General features: G+C 47.7%; 1 protein-coding gene across 1 annotated transcript in view; it reads right to left on the bottom strand.

Moving 5' to 3' along the window:
• The window catches only part of TMC2 (transmembrane channel like 2), a gene marked incomplete at both ends in the record, with an annotated part of 63,794 nt that extends 50,504 nt beyond the window's left edge, over positions 1-13,290 (bottom strand). Inside the window, 5 exon segments of the mRNA XM_081033257.1 lie at positions 3,785-3,937; positions 6,906-7,224; position 12,630; positions 12,632-12,678; positions 13,257-13,290. Coding sequence (XP_080889383.1) covers positions 3,785-3,937; positions 6,906-7,224; position 12,630; positions 12,632-12,678; positions 13,257-13,290 — 554 coding nt within the window.
• Positions 13,291-15,485: the final 2,195 nt, after the last annotated feature.

Raw genomic sequence — 15,485 nt, 5'->3', positions numbered from 1 at the left:
GGGGGTGGGCGTGGGGCTGCTGTTTTGTTTGTGAGGTTTGGCTGGAAGAGGGTTGTTATTGTCTAAAAGTTTTCTGTCTTGCCAGGCTGTCCCTTTCCTGGTCCTTGGGCCAGAGAAAGCAGACTTTTATTCAGGAATTTTTTTTGTCTATGCTTGATGGTGTTTCTAGGTTGGCAGCTTCTCTAGTCTGGGATCCGTGGGCAAAAAGAAACAAACAAACCCCGGAACTCAATGCCCGTCATTCCTTTTATCCTGAGGTTCTTAGCTAGTCTGCCTTCCTCTCTCTACCTTCTGAGTCTTCTTATATTTACTTTGTATGTAATGTCCCAGTTTTAGTTGTAATTAGTGGACGTGTCTACTCCACCTTCCTGGAAATGGAATTCTTCATCTCTCGGAAGAAAGCAAGCAGTTTGGGTAATTTTCTAATCATCAGACTTCTGACAAAGCTGAAGGACACACCTGATTAATTCTGTGATTAAAGCAAACCTCCCTGACTTATGGGCACTAGAAGCTCTTTGCCAACATCATAACCCACCTTGTGTCATTATTAATAATGTCCATCAATAATGTCTTTTCTGATTCATCTCTGTTCCCCATCTTCATCTCTCCATGCTCAACGTAGTGTTGGGCACAAAAGATGCTCACACTATAATAATAGCGAAGACTACCCTTTACCAGTTGCATATTATGTGTTGGGCATTTAACAAAAATATTTTGAATTTGTCCGAACAACTGTACAACGTAGGTATTATTATTGCTGTTTTACAAATGAGGAGTATGAGGGTCAGAGAGGTTAAGGGGAAGGAAACCAGACTGAGAGGGATTAAACAGCCACCCAAAGCCACCCAGATGTGGCAGAAGAGTGAATGCAGGCTTGCTCCAATTCACTTCTGCTGCTTTTTATGCCTTGCCATCCTTCTATTGTCTACAACAACTGTGCCCAGGTCAACCAGCTGCCTGAGTGGATCTGAGACTGGGTCCCCACACCATTGCTTCTAAAAAAGGAGGAGGTAGTCTGGGGATACTATCTGCTGTGGAAGACTTTACCGCCAGAAGAGGAAATTACCGTATTCCCCCCAAAATAAGACTGGGTCTTATATTAATTTTTGCTCCAAAAGACACATTAGGGCGTATTTTCAGGGGATGTCTTATTTTTTCATGTATAACAATCTACATTTATTCAAATACAGTCATGTCATCTTCTTTTGGAACTTTGTCATAACTAAATACATCCCTCTGGCTGATGATCTTAACTGGGGCTTATTTTCGGGGTAGGTCTTATTTTTGGGGAAACATGGTATACAGAAGGCACAGGGGTGCAGTCTAGAATGTCTAGTAATTCTGGAGAGGTGGTTACAAATTAAGAGGGCAGGTTCTAGAGCCAGAATTCCTGAGTTCAAATCCTGGCCAGGCCACTTAACTCATTGTGTGACCTTGGGCAAATTACTTGCTTGCTCTGTGCCTCTGTTTGCTCATCAGTAAAATGGGGACAGCAATAATAGTACCTACGCCACAGGGTGGTTATGAGGATTAAATGAATTGTTATACATACAACACTGAGAACAGTGCCTGACACACAGGGAGCGCTCAGCTATATACCAAAAGGAAAGAAGAATAGAAAGTGAATAAGACATGGTTCTGTAGACAAGAGCACCCAGTCAGGTGAGGGGTCAGTGTCTTGGGGATGAGAGGGGCAGTAAGGAACTCAGCCTGAATGTGGAGAGGGACAATGGGGACTTCCCTGCAAAGGGGGTGTAGGAATTAGCCAGGTAGGCTGGCAGAAAGGAGACACCTTCTAGGAAGAGACACAAGCTGGAATGGAGCCCCAGATGCAGGACCACCTTAGACTTGAGCCTGGGAAAAGGAGTCTCAAGAGTGAAGAGGAAAGAGGAAGGTCTGGAGGGAGGAGACCACTGTTTGCCAGGAAGGCCTGCACCAGTGAGCCAGTGACAGAGACAAGTCTTTTCAGTGACTCAGCCACTTCCCACTCCCACCAAGGGAGGAACTGTATTCCTCAGGCCTGGAGGGGATTCAGACTTCTCCTCTGGGCAGCAGAATAGCGCTGAGGGATTTTCATGCTTCCAGAGACTTCCAGCCAGCTGGAGATCTCATTTCCATAAGCATCAAGGTTGCTCTTTTTCCACTGTTAATAAAAGATGTGTTCAGGTGACACCTGAGTGGGAGTGAGGCTCTGTTAGAGTGACAGATGACAGTTCTGCTTTGGCTAATAGGAGGAAGAAGCAGGCCCTGAGGGAGCAGGGAGAGGGAGCAGGGAGAGGAGACTCAGACAAAGGGAAGATAGCCACTGCCTGGAGTAGTACCTACAGCTCAAACTGTAGCCATTTAATGCAATATATTTAAAAGATTATAATGTCAACATGTAATCAACATAAAAATTACTAATGAGAGACTTTTACATTCTTTCTGTACTGTCTTCAGAAGTCAGAGTTTATCTGGCACCACGTGTGATGATTTAAATTTAAATAAAAATAAAAATTCAGTACCAAGTCGCACCGACGACTTTTCAAATGCTCAGTAGCCACATGTGGCTATTGGCTACTCTGGTAGTACAGATTTAGAGCATTTCCATCATCCCAGAAAGTTCTGTGGGTCAGCACGGGCCTGGAGGCACGCCAGGGAGGCAGTTCTCCCGCAGCCGAGTAGGAAACAATGTAATAATTTGTGGGGCAGTGGAGTAAGCTCTGCCTGATCCCTTGGCAGGGTCTGCACCGTGTTTGTGCAGCCAGCATCTTTGCTGTGCCTCTTGGGGGCAAATGTGAGGTGCAACATAGGTCCGCCAAATTGTTCTACGAAAGGAAGAGGGAGGTGTTTGACTGGAGCAATGAGGACACTCAGGTGTTAGAGAAGCCAGGGAAAATGGATTTACAGAGAGTAAAGGGGAAAAGGAGTGTCACCCCCACCTTGTGGCAGAAACACCCAGGGAAGACTTAGGGGAGACTCAAGAATCATAAAATGCTTAGTGTGCCAGCCTGTTATATGGAAATCAGAGAAGCGACTGAGTTGAAAATACGAGTCAGGGGCCTGGGTACGAGGCTGAAGCAATAGACACAGAGCATCCTTGTAAGCTTGGCTCTGTGTTAGGCAGTTTGGACACAAGGGTCACTGACAGATGCTCTCTCTGCTTTCCACAACCGGGAGTGTGCTACACATGGATTTTGTGTTCTTAAAGAACACAAGAGAGGTCTGAACTGGCTGAGGGAGGGGGTTGTGGAAAGCTCCTGAGGAAGGCTTGTCTGTGTTGGGTTATGAGGAAGGTGCAGAAGCCACCAGATGAGATAGGGCATGAGGCAGAAGGAGCGGCCAGGCAGGGGAAGGGTCGAGCGGAGGCTGGAGCACTGTAGTCCTGTGCCTCCCGCCTGACCTTGCTCGCTGGCCAACAGCAGGACCTCAGTCAACAGTCCTGGCTCACGCTTGTCTTGGCTGTAACAGCAACCCTCCCTCAGCAATTCCCCTCCCCGCATGTGTGGCTGGTGGCTGGTGTGTTGGACAGTAGTCCTCTGACAGCTGCAGAGGACTACCAGCTGGAAACCCTGTCCTGTGATGACCCTCAGCATCTCACAGACAAGACTGTGTGCTCAGCGGCCACAAAATTCAAGTTCTTGTGTGCGCTCCACACACAAGGGGGCACAGAGCGGGACCAAGGCAGAGTGGGAGGGTGAATCCCCCTTCCTGTCCAACCCCCTTGGGGCAGAGAGGAGGAGAGGACTACTATGCCCAAAAGGAGTGAACAGTAAGAGGACCCGCCTGACCACCACCTGCTCACCTGAGCTCCGTCAGCTTCTTCGCCATGGGCCAGGGCTTGTTGCGCATGGTGGTAATGAGCCGCTTCTTTTCTTCCACCTGCTCCAGGATCTGGGCCAGTTCCTCCTCAGACAGAGACTCCCCTCCAGAGGCGCTGGAGGCTACGGAGGGCAATCTGGAACAGAGCCAGGGTGAGCAGAGGAGAGTGAAAAGGAGGTGAGTGTGGAATGCGCAGGAGCCCGCAGTGAGGCAGGTGGGCTGTGCTCCCAAGCTCACAGCTCTGACCACCCCTCGCAGCCTGCGCCTTGGTGACTCCCACCGCCTGTCAGAGGAGGCCACAACTCTGTCCAGTAGCCCAAGGCACTGGGAAGGCTGCTTCCCAAACTGTATTTCTTTGGGTGCTCCCCACATATCACACAGTGCGGCCCAAGAGAAATATAATGTGAACCACATACTGTAATTTAAAATTTTCTAATAGCCACATTAAAATGGTGAAAGGAAATGGGTAAAATGAATTTTAATGATGCATTTCATTTAATCCAATATATTAAAAACTATAATTTAAAAATGTAATCAATATAGAAATTATTAATGAGATATTTTACGTTCTTTTTGTACTGTCTTTAAAATTCGGTGTTCATCTTACAGTCACAGTATGTGTCAATTCAGACATCAAATTTTCAGTGAATGTATTTGATCTATATTTGAATTTCATAAAATTTATAGTTGAAAAAGTAGATGCACATACCCCAGTTGTTTGAGACATACTTAAAGGTTTCCTGATAGGCGCCAGACTACCAGCGCCATGGTAGGTAGGTAGGTTAAAAAAATAAAAAGTTTCCTGATACGTGACTCGAATAGCAGAATATCATTTTCCTTTGGCATTCACATCTGCATTGGCAAAATTAGTTTGTCTTTTTATTTTTTTTAGAAGAAATGCTTTGGCTTCAAAGTAAAATTGATTTCAAAACTACACCTGTCTATCCACGTTAAGTAAATTCACTAACTCTTGTGTCAACGCAGTAATATTAACATCGAAATAAAATTAAATTAGAAGGGGCAGCTGGATGGCTCAGTTGGTTAGAGCATGAGTTCTGAATAACAGGGTTGTTGGTTCGATTCCCACATGGGCCAGTGACCTGCGCCCTCCACAACTAGATTGAAGGACAATGACTTGGAGCTGATGGGCCCTGGAGAAACACACTGTTCCCCAATAAAAATTTTAAAAAAAAGAAAAGAAACAAAAGTTAAAAAAAAAGAAGTGTTAAAAAAAATTAAATTAGAAATTCAGTTTCCTGGTCAAATTAGCCACATTTCAAGTGCCCGATGTGTGGCTGGTGGCTACTGTGTTGGACAGCACAGCTGTAGAGGACTTCCAGCTGGAAACCCTGTCCTGTGATGACCCTCAGCATCTCACAGACAAGACTGTGTGCTCAACTGCCACAAAATTCAAGTTCTTGTGTGTGCCTCTCACAGCCTCCTCCACTCATAAGAATGGTGACTCTCGGCTGAGCTGACAGCAGCCAGGGGTTGGAAGGTGGAGAGGAGGGGCTGGAGAAGGGTTGTGCCAGGACAGCCTTCTCAGCAAGGATCATAAATGGAAATATCGGGATGCGGGCTTGGTTACTGCAGGTTTTAGAGACCAGTTTGCAGCAGCCTCCATGAGTTTTAACTTCTGATGAACTCCTGAGGAGCAAAGGAGAAGTCATAGGAAGGAGGTGGAGAGGAGGGGGCCTAGAGCACAGGGATTTTTTCCCCACACCTCATGCACACCCCATGATATCTGCCTTTAAGTCTTTGCATAGGGTGTTTCCTCAGTCTGGGGGTCATTCAGTCATTGCTTGTTTAAATTCCACCTGTGCTTTACAAGCCGTACTGAAATGCTTCTCTTCATGGAGGAACGCTGGTGCCCAGCACCCCGTCAAATCCTTTCTCATATGCGTGTTGCTTCCTGCCTTGTCTTATGCTCTATCTCCCCGATAGACTGTAGGCATCTGGGGAACAGGGTTGAATCTTTTTCATCTTTCTGTGCCCTGCCATGGCATCAGCCGAAAATAGCATGAAGGAGTGCTTGACCCTACCCCTTATTTTACATCCTCCATCCGGACACTTGTGGTCCATTTAGGATGGTGCAGCTTCCCTCTAGAATTCAGGACACCATGGGACCCATCGAAGGTGCATGCAAGTTCTCTCTAAATTACTAAGGGCACGATGTATCCTTTACTTTGTTAGCTCATGTCCAGGGACAACCAGACAGCAGGCAAAAGCCCTCACAAGTCAGGGAGGGCTGGCATGGGTGACAGAAGAAATCCGCGGCCCCATCTGTCCGGGTAAAGGTGGAGCGGTACAGTGGGCAATGACTGAGGGTTTGTTGGAACCCAGAAGGAATTTCAACTTCACCATCATCCTTATACCTCCAACTGTTTCAAAAGCCTCCCCACCCATATCCAACAGGGATTCTTAAAACAGCCTGAGAAGTGAGTAAAGCAAAAGAAGGAGGCAAAGAGAGGGAAATGTCCCACCAAAATTGGGAGCAGAACAGGGAACTAAAATCCCAACTTGCTGATTACGTAAACTGGTTCTGTCCACCAACCCATGTGTGCTCATGTAAATGAACAAAGGAAAGAGATAACGCAAACCCCAAATCCTAGAACTTCAGAGCTGCTGGAACGCTTCAAGTTCTTCTAGATCAATGCCTCATTTCACAGAAGAGGACATGGCTCCAGATTGGGAACCTGCTGTGCATAAGGCACTCTGATGAGTCCTAAACCCAATTTTGTTCATTTCCCTCAGCTCCTTTGCAAGACCTGTGGTGAGTTACCTGCTGGAATTCAGGAGACTTCCATTCAGTCCCTCCCTGCTGCCATGTCACCTCCCCAGTTGGAGCTTCTGCTTGCACTGGTTTGACATGGGCTTTAGAGCCGAGAGTGCCCAGGGACTTCTCCACCTGGATGGTCGTGACCTTCCTCCTGGTTCTGCCCCAGGCGAGGAGAGCTGAGAGATGGCAAAGGCAGGGGAAAAAGAGAGCAGGGGCCACCTAGTCATGAGGGAGGGGACATGGGCCTCTCATCAGAGGAAGGAGAAGGGCTGACAGGAGAGGGAGAGCATGATTGAAAACAAAACCTGAGTCAATCAAAACACACCTGTGTTTCTTCCGCTGCTTCTGTGTCTCCTCCTTCTTCGGCACCTCCTTTTCCTTCTTTGGGGGTGTTCTCTGCTCCCTGAGGGAAGTCCTTCCATTTCTCTTCCTCCTCCCCTCTCGGGTCCTCTCCACAATGCTCCGCTCCTGGTCCCCCAGCTCCTCTCGGTGTCTCCTGCTTTCCACCTGCTTCCTCCGGGGGGAGCCCGCCCGTGGGCTGCCCCTGGCCTGTTCCTTCTGGCCAGGCAGGGCTCCGCGCCTGCCTGCTGCACCCTCGGCTTTGGGGGCCTGCTTCCTGGAGGGTCTTCTCTCAGACCTGTCACCTGCAGGGGCAGAAAATGGACAATTCTGGCCTCACTGGACTCAACCCCAGGAAAGTGCCCCTAGTTGTAAGAAATCAGATGTTTAAGATGTTTCCTAGAACTTCTTGGCTCCAAGGGCCACCTCTTTTGGAGTCTCTGGTCTGGGATGAAAATTAGTGTCTCCCTCCTTTGACTGGTTGGCATTCCCACACTTTGTCTAACCTGAGGTAAGAGATCTAGGCACATGCCTGTCCTCTTCTTGGGTTACAGCCCCTTGGGGTCAGAGCTGAGTCATCTCTTGACCCCCAGGGTCAAGGCCAAGCATGGGCCTCTGGTAAGGCTGGACCACTGAGACAGGAAGGGCCTGGCTGGCTCCACTCTCCAGGAGCTGCCCCCTCATGTGTCCCGGGCTGGCATGAGGGAAGGGATAGAAAGTAAGAGCAGCAGAGCCAGTTCAGGTTCTGTTCCTCCAAACTCCGCAGGACCACAGGTTCAGTCATGAGGCAGAAGGAGAAAGGGACAATGTGGGCAAGAGCCTTTATTGTAGTTTCGGAGGGAAGGAATCAGTGAGGTAAGCAGGCTTAGAGTGGGCTGGTTTGAATAATTTCAAAAAGACCCAGAATAGCTAACATAATATCGAAGGAGAACAACAAAGATGGAAGATGGATGCTGTCCAACTCTAAGACCTACTGTGGAGCTATAGTAATCAAGACAGTGTGGCATTAGGGAAACAATCGACAAAGAAGTCAATGGACTTGAGTAGAGAGCCCAGAAATAGACCCACATAAATACAGCCAATTAAGCTTTGACAAAAGAGCAAAGACAATTCAGCAGAGATAGTCTGTTTCACAGAATGGTGCTGGAACAATTGGACATTATATCCCATGCAAAATAAATAAATAAATAAATAAATAAATAAATAAATATCTAGACACAGACCTCAGAGCTTTCACAAAAACTAACTCAAAATGGATCATAGATCTAAATATAAAATGCACAACTGTAAAATTCTGAGAAGATAATATAAGAGAAAATTTAGGTGATCTTGGGCTTTGCTCAAGACCTTTGGCCCTCAGATCTTGAGTTTTTGACATTTTGGATACAATACCAAAAGCATGATCCATGAAAGGAAAAACTGATAAGTTGGACTTCATTAAAATAAAAAAGTTCTGCGCTGCAAAAGACACTTTCAAGAAAATGAAAAGACAAGCCACAGGCTGGAAGAAAATGTTTGCAAAACACATATCTGACAAAAAATCTGTATCCAAAGTATAAAAAGGATAAGTAAAACTCAACAATAAGAAAATAACTCAATTTAAAATGGGTAAAAAATCTGAACAGATACTTCATGCATTTGTCAAAACTCATACACAATACACAAAGAGTGAGCCCTAATGTAAACTGTGGACTTTAGCTAATAATAATGCATGAATATTGGTTCATCAGTTGTAACAAATGCACAGTGTCGTGCTCGCTTCGGCAGCACATATACAACTGCACAGTGTTAATTATAGGAGAAGCTGTGGGGCAGGAGAGAGGGGAAGAAAGAAGATTGTATATGGTAACTCTGTGGTTTCTGCGTAATTTTTCTGTACATCTAACACTGTTCAGCTTGGCCTGAAGAATGACCACAAGGGCAAGCTGAGAACTGAAACCATCTACCCCACACTCAGTGTGGACGTAGAGAATCCAAACTACACTTTAGGGTCTATATTAAGATGACTTTGTGCTATGCTCCTGTCTTCATTAGCATGATTATTTTTCCAGGAGTTTCTTGCCCAAGCAAATGGGTTAATTGTTCATTATCGGATTTTCCCAAAGACCCATCAACTCTTCAATGAAAAGCATCACAGACAGTTTGCACCCTAAGATTCTTTGAATGTTTTGCCTCCAAATCCTGGCCTTGCTGTTTATTGTAGACTGTTATTATGATTCTTACCCAATCCTAATCAAGTCCCCTCCTCCTTACATTTTGAAAGAGCTGCCTTAAATCAAACTTTCAATTCTCAATCAATTCTGACCTTACCTTCCCCTCTATGAGACTGCTGAAGTTTTGCCTGTAAGCTATAAATCAGCTTCGTCTTATAAACACGTTGGGTTCTTGATAATTTTTGGAGCCATCTTTTGACAATAAGTTAGATGAATGTATTTTGTTTTAAAAAAGAAGGACTAAATGGCGAACTAAAGAAAAAAGACCATGGAAACAGAGAGCAATGAATTATAATTGGGATGGTTAGAAATGTTTCACAAAGAACTAATGTTTACTCTGAATCTTGAAGGACAAACAGGAGCTTTCCGAGAGAAGAAAGGGGTTGAGCTAGAGAAGGGGTGATGGTAGTCACAAGGTGGGGGGATTCTGGGTAGAAGCAGGGGATTGAGAGTCCCCATGGAAATGCCAAGGGTCTGGGGCATGAGTGACAAAAGCAGAGCTGGGTCTCGTGTACCATCTGGTGCTGGGGCCGTGAGTGTGGAAAGAGGAGGCTGTCCAGAGAGCAGTACGTGCCTATGGAGAGTTGGGTTGAAATCTAGAGGGCAAGGGTGTGATCCTGGAGCATGTTTTGCAGGATGTGGTCTGCATTAATGGATAACACTAATAGGACTGAAGAGGCTGTTGTGGGGTGGAGACACTGGTTCCCAGTCACAAAGTACTGGGGCAAGCCCCGTGAGCATGTTTGCTATGGTTGCTTCACTGCTGTGAAGGAAAGAAGAGGCACCAGTCAGAGGACTGACTTCACCACTAACCATCTCCATGTCTTTGGGACTCAGTTTCCAATTGCTGCAATTACTGCAGGAACTGATGAGACAACTGATGTAAGCACTTAGAAAAGTATTGAGTGCTATTTACAGATTCAAAAACAGATAATCCTATGTGTGACAAGACAGGTTTTCTTCATCCAGTCCTGCCCTAACCTCTTTCTTCTCCTTTTCACCTCCTATGGGAAAAGGGTTTTTGGTAAGACAATGTAGAGAAAGATTATTTAAACATAATAATAACTCATCAAAGTTAGGAAGCTCGTCAGTATCAGCCACTGAGAGATGGGTTTGTCTTGTAAATGTTTTTCCCCATGGCTCTGGAAGGCTTTGGCCCCTCTTGGAGGAGGGATGTCCAGAAACAAATCCACTCCCTCCAAAGACATGGAATCGTGTGTGTCACTTCAGCTGTGACCCTTGGGAGAGCCCTAGAACTGAGCTGAGCTCTCAAAGAGCACAGCGGTGTAGAGGGAGTGGGTGAGGGGTTAAGGAGAAGAGTCTCTGGGCCTCTGTCCAAGACCCAGCTCCATATTGCTTGAAAAGACTGGATAAGAAAGTCAACATATGTTTTCATCCTCTTCTAAACTCTAGGGATCCTCCTCAGTCAGCTAATAAAATGGTTTTTTTTTTTTTTTTTTTTTTTTTGGTAACAAACTGTACCAAGAACTCTTGGTATAGTTAACTATACAGATAACTTGGAGGGTTCATACATTTTTCCCCAAGCTACAATTCCTGTTGTCATCTCATTTCACAACTGAAAATTCATGTGGAATATGGAAAGCAAGCCTGAATTTGCCCTTCAATCTTCCCCAACCTCTCCTGAACAGAAAACTAGCTGCTGTTTTAGCTGTTGCTGTTTTATAGTCAGTTTTGAATAGACTCCACAAAATGCATAATTTAGGAGCTAGAAAGACAGCTAGCTGCCACATTAAGAAAACCTCCAGGCCCAACATGCTCTCTCTTACATGTAGCAGGAGAAGCTGCAAGGCCCAAGAGGTCCAGCTCACCCTCGGACTCGGGATCTTAATAGTTAAGTGCATTTACAAAATGATACAGGAGAAGGGAGAGTTCTGACCCTCCTTTTCAACTAATGGAATAGCAAAATGTTTTTATTTTGAGAAAAAGCCCTTTGCCTTCTCAGAGATTTTTTGCTTCTTGTAGAACTTAAGTTAAAAGAATAGGATATCAGGTCCCTTCAGTGGTGACGCCAGAGATTTTTAAACAGAAATCTTTGTGTAATTGGGTTTCAGTTAATGGAGTCCCGTTACTTAACTTCACGACATCCTTTGACCATTTGGATCCCTGAAGTGAAAAGTCTGACCCATTTCCTCTTTTCCATGGGGAAGGCAAAATGGCAAAGGGTGAGGGGTGTGTGTGTGTGTGTCACATTTCAGTAGGACAGTTTGTGCTTTAGGCAAAACAACTTTTCATTTCAGTACTGCCCAAGGACCATTTGCACATAGGTGACCCCCACAAGGCCAGCTCCTTCAGCTGAGGTGGAGAGGGAGCCAGGATGGGTGCAAAAGGGACAGGGACTAGAGGACAACAGGGGAGATGGAATGTGGAGAACCAGATCCAAGCATTCTGCAAACTGTCACCAAGAGAGGTGACCTTCCATGACGACTGATTTTGCATCTGGCCACACAGAGGCTCATTTTCTCACCCTAGCTTACATGTCCCTGGAGGGGGAAGTAAGGACTGGATGGGGGTGGGGGGAGGGAGGTGGGAGGGGGGTGGGAGTGGATAGAGAGGTAGGGATTGTGACCAAGGGGCAGTAGGAGTGTTGAATAGCCAGTGGTGCCTCTCTCCGGCCCACAGCCCTGGCTCCTCTGCACGACCTGCTCTTGGATCTCCCCACTTGTCACAGAGCTGCCTCCCCAAGGACTCAGGCCCTTCGGTGGTGGGGGAGCAGTGGGTGACAAGAGGGAAGAGCTTGGTAGAGAAGGCAGATGAGGTGGATCCTAGAGCCAGCTTCCCTTCAGAATGGGGTGGGAGGTGGGGGGATCTCTTCCAACCCCCTTTCCCCGAAGTGCATCACTCCTGGAGATCCTGCTTTCCTCATCTACAAGTAGGGCCCTGCCTGGGAGTCGAGGAGGAGAAAATGGCAACAGATACACACGTCTCGTGACATGAAGTGTAGGATACTCATCCTGTGGGCGTGGCTTCTGCCTTCTTAATGGCAGTGAGGGTCTTCTCTCCTGCCTATGACTTCCTTTGACTTTTCCTGGGGCAGGTCAGCCCCTCTCCAGGTAAAGCCCTCACCAGCTCACAGAAGAGCTGTGGCCACAGTCCTGATGGGAAGGTGGTCAAGTACCTACTACTGCTGGTACTTTGTGGAGGTTAAGAGTGTGCCATCTGGAGTCAGGTGGCCTGAGTGTGAGTCCTGGCTCTGCCACCTACCAGCTGCCTGGATCTCGCATCCCTGCCCCCAGGCTGGTAAGTGTTTACTGTTTCCTGAGACTCAACTCAAAGTGTCACTAACTCTGGACGTCTCTCCTGACAGCCAGGGCTGAAGACAGGCCCTCCGTGTGCAGCATCTCCCCTTCCCCAATGAAACCTCCTGCTTGGGAGGGTTCCTTACAAAGAGAGGGAGGGAGGAGGGAGGAGGAAGGGAAGACGTGGTGGCTGGACTGCCAGCCTGCGCTGGCATTGCAGGCTCCCCAGGAACGTGTCACCCTGTACCTGGAGAGCCGCTCCTCCCGCTTCCTCTTGCTGCACCTCCTGCTGCAAGAGATGGACAGGGATGAATGACTGGTCTCTGGAAAGTGCCCCTCCCTGTACCACCCCATTTCACTGTGGGAATCCTCCACTGGTTTACAGCTGCCTCAGACGGGAACCTGGTTTCCATGATTTTACTAACAAGCTCCAGAGTCCCTGGTCTTGACATTTCTCTGACACCCTGGCAAAGTCATGAGGTGAGAACATCCCCACAACTCCCTGCCAGAGATAGACAGACAGACAGAGAAATCAACGGAAGGGATTGCTAAGGAAAGGTGATTCTAACCCAGGCAGCCAGAGGCTGAAAGACCCCAGTGGCTCTGACAGTCTCTGCCCTCAACATTCACGCAGGCACTTTGTACACATTGTTTTTAATCCCTCCAAAGGCCCTGCAAGGAACAATGGCTGCCTTCATCTCGCGAGGCAAGAAGAGGTTGGATAACCAGACTGAGGTGGCTCAGTGGGCAAGTGGGAGGGACTGAAACCCGGGTCCCTGTGCCTCGTAAGACCCCTCTGCTTCCCTGTCTCGGGCTGCTGCCCAGTAACTCTATGGGTGGGCCCCGCGGAGATGGGGACCGACTTACCTTCTTCCCCCCGGCCCTTTGGTTGACAGCTCATGGTCAGTAGGACTAGCTCGGCCCCCACGTGGACTCACGCGGCTTGCTGGAACACATGGACCTTCAGCCTGGCGTGCTTTTCTGCCCGCATGGTGGCTGGCCTCCCTTCCGAGCTGCCAGCAGCCAGGGCTCCGTGGCTTGTTTGAGATTGAATGCAGAAGTGAGTGAAGTGTGGGGACAGACAGGAAGAAGGTGAGGCGATGAGTTCCCAGTCCTTCAATCCGGCTGCACACTCCTCAGCTCAGGTTTCCCTGCAGAGAGGCTGGTGTGGCCTCATGTTTCAGGCATCACTTACAACAGAGGGGCCCCGAGGGGCCAGGAGCTGTCAGCTCATCTCCACTTGCACCCTGGCCAGACGAGGTGTGAGGAGCATCCCAGGGCCCTTTCCCTCTATCTTGTCCTTGGTTGGGACAAGCACCAGGGAAGTTTTAGGACATTTGTGAAAGTTATCACCAGGGGCTGTTTAAAATGCAGATTCCCAGGACTACCACTGGGCATTTGAATCAGTAGGTGTAGGCAGGGCCCCCGGACTCTGCACTCTGAACCCCGATGTAGGAGCCCTGAGCCCACGCTGAAGAAGTGTTCCAGCTCCTGCTGCCTGCTCACCCTATTGGAAGCTCTGCCCACTGCTGCCGGCTTCAAAAAGGACACCTTTGGTTGCTTTGAAAACCATGAGCAGAGTTTCAAAGTTGACCATCTAGAAAGCAGTCAGGCCCCAGAGAGTGGGGTTCTTAACATGGGGGAAAATAGTATATTTTTATTTTTCCTAGCCTTTAAGTGAAATTTAGCATTTCCCTAAAAAGGTGTGAGTTTTGTCCCCAGCAGAAGTCATGGCTCTTTTCACAGCACAGTAAGCTGTTGGGGATATCTCAAAATATCACTTATGCTACCTCTAGATGTTATTAATTATTAGGAAGCATACGTGTCATTATGTGACACGTTTTAAAAATGACTTTGATACCTATTTCAGGATCGTAGGCCTTCTTTGTAACCCCAGTATTTTATCTTTAGAGTTTTAAATTAATGTTCTAAGAAGAGGTCTATGGATGTCATCAGGATTCTGTGACACTGTAGGATTAAGGACCTACCCCAAGGTAAATCTCACGTAGGTGTCCCGACAGACTCAGCCTTGGACCCGACTCAGCCTTGGACCCTCTGGCAACTTTGGCGAAGGGAAGGAGCAAAATAACCCCCACGTTTTGTCTAAAATGCATACATGGCAGTTCAGCTCAAGCTTTAAATGTGACCTCATCTTTCTGATCTGATGGTTCCTGCCGCACCTCCCTAACCCCAGAGTACAAGGGCAATGAGGGGACCCTCAGTTGCATTCTCTGTCCTCCAGCTCTAGCACTTGGGCCCTGGGGTGCCTGCAGCTAGCCCCTTCCTAGCAGGGGTGACCCTACTGCAGGGCCCCACCCCCACCTGCGTGCTGACTGGGCAGCAACAGGCCACCTGCCCAGAGAAATGAGGGTCAGCTCCCAGCTCTCCCACCCTTTCGCTGTCCCCTGATGAGTGAGGGCCCTCACAGCAGCCCTTTGCCCTCCCTTCCTTGTTCTCTTTTGTCAGGGGAAGAAGACTTTCTATCTTACTTTCATCTCCCGAGGGATCCCCTCATGTTCCAGCACCTGTCCTGTCTTCAAACTGGAATACACCACTTCTCTCCTTCTACAGAGAACAAAGAGCACCCCAGGGCCAGACTCAGTTCCAGACACCGGGGACCCATCAGTGAGTAAAGCAGAAACCCCTGATTAATTTCTGCCATCTGAGGTGGCTAGGTTTAATCTGTGGTGTCTGAAGGGGCCATGTGGGAATTTAGAAATTTCTTCTCACTCACAACAAAGCCTGTGACAATTATTGCTATGGAATTCAAAATCCAAGTCTAGGAGTCAAACGCTGAACACGGAGTGTTTTGCTTTATTGGTGCACACCCTGATATCATCTCTAGTGCTTCCTGAGGTACACACACCTTCAGGGAATAGTGAGGTCTCTGCACAAAGGAGGAAGGTGGGTTGGTCCTATCTCTGTGGGGCGCACCCACAGGGTTTCTGGGCAGCAGCAGAGGACAGAGAAAGCAGACGGGGTCTTGCAAGGCACAGAGACCTGGGTCTGAGCCACTTGTTCAAGGAGTAAGAAAAACAGAATGACATTGATATTTAAAAACGCTGGAAAAGAAGTGACTCTGGGTGGTGAACACAC

This window comes from Rhinolophus hipposideros (genome assembly GCF_964194185.1).
Source record: "Rhinolophus hipposideros genome assembly, chromosome: 22".
Classification (NCBI taxonomy): Eukaryota; Metazoa; Chordata; class Mammalia; order Chiroptera; family Rhinolophidae; genus Rhinolophus; species Rhinolophus hipposideros.
The sequence above is the reverse complement of the archived record's forward strand: the minus strand, read 5'-3'. Positions and strand labels throughout refer to the sequence as shown.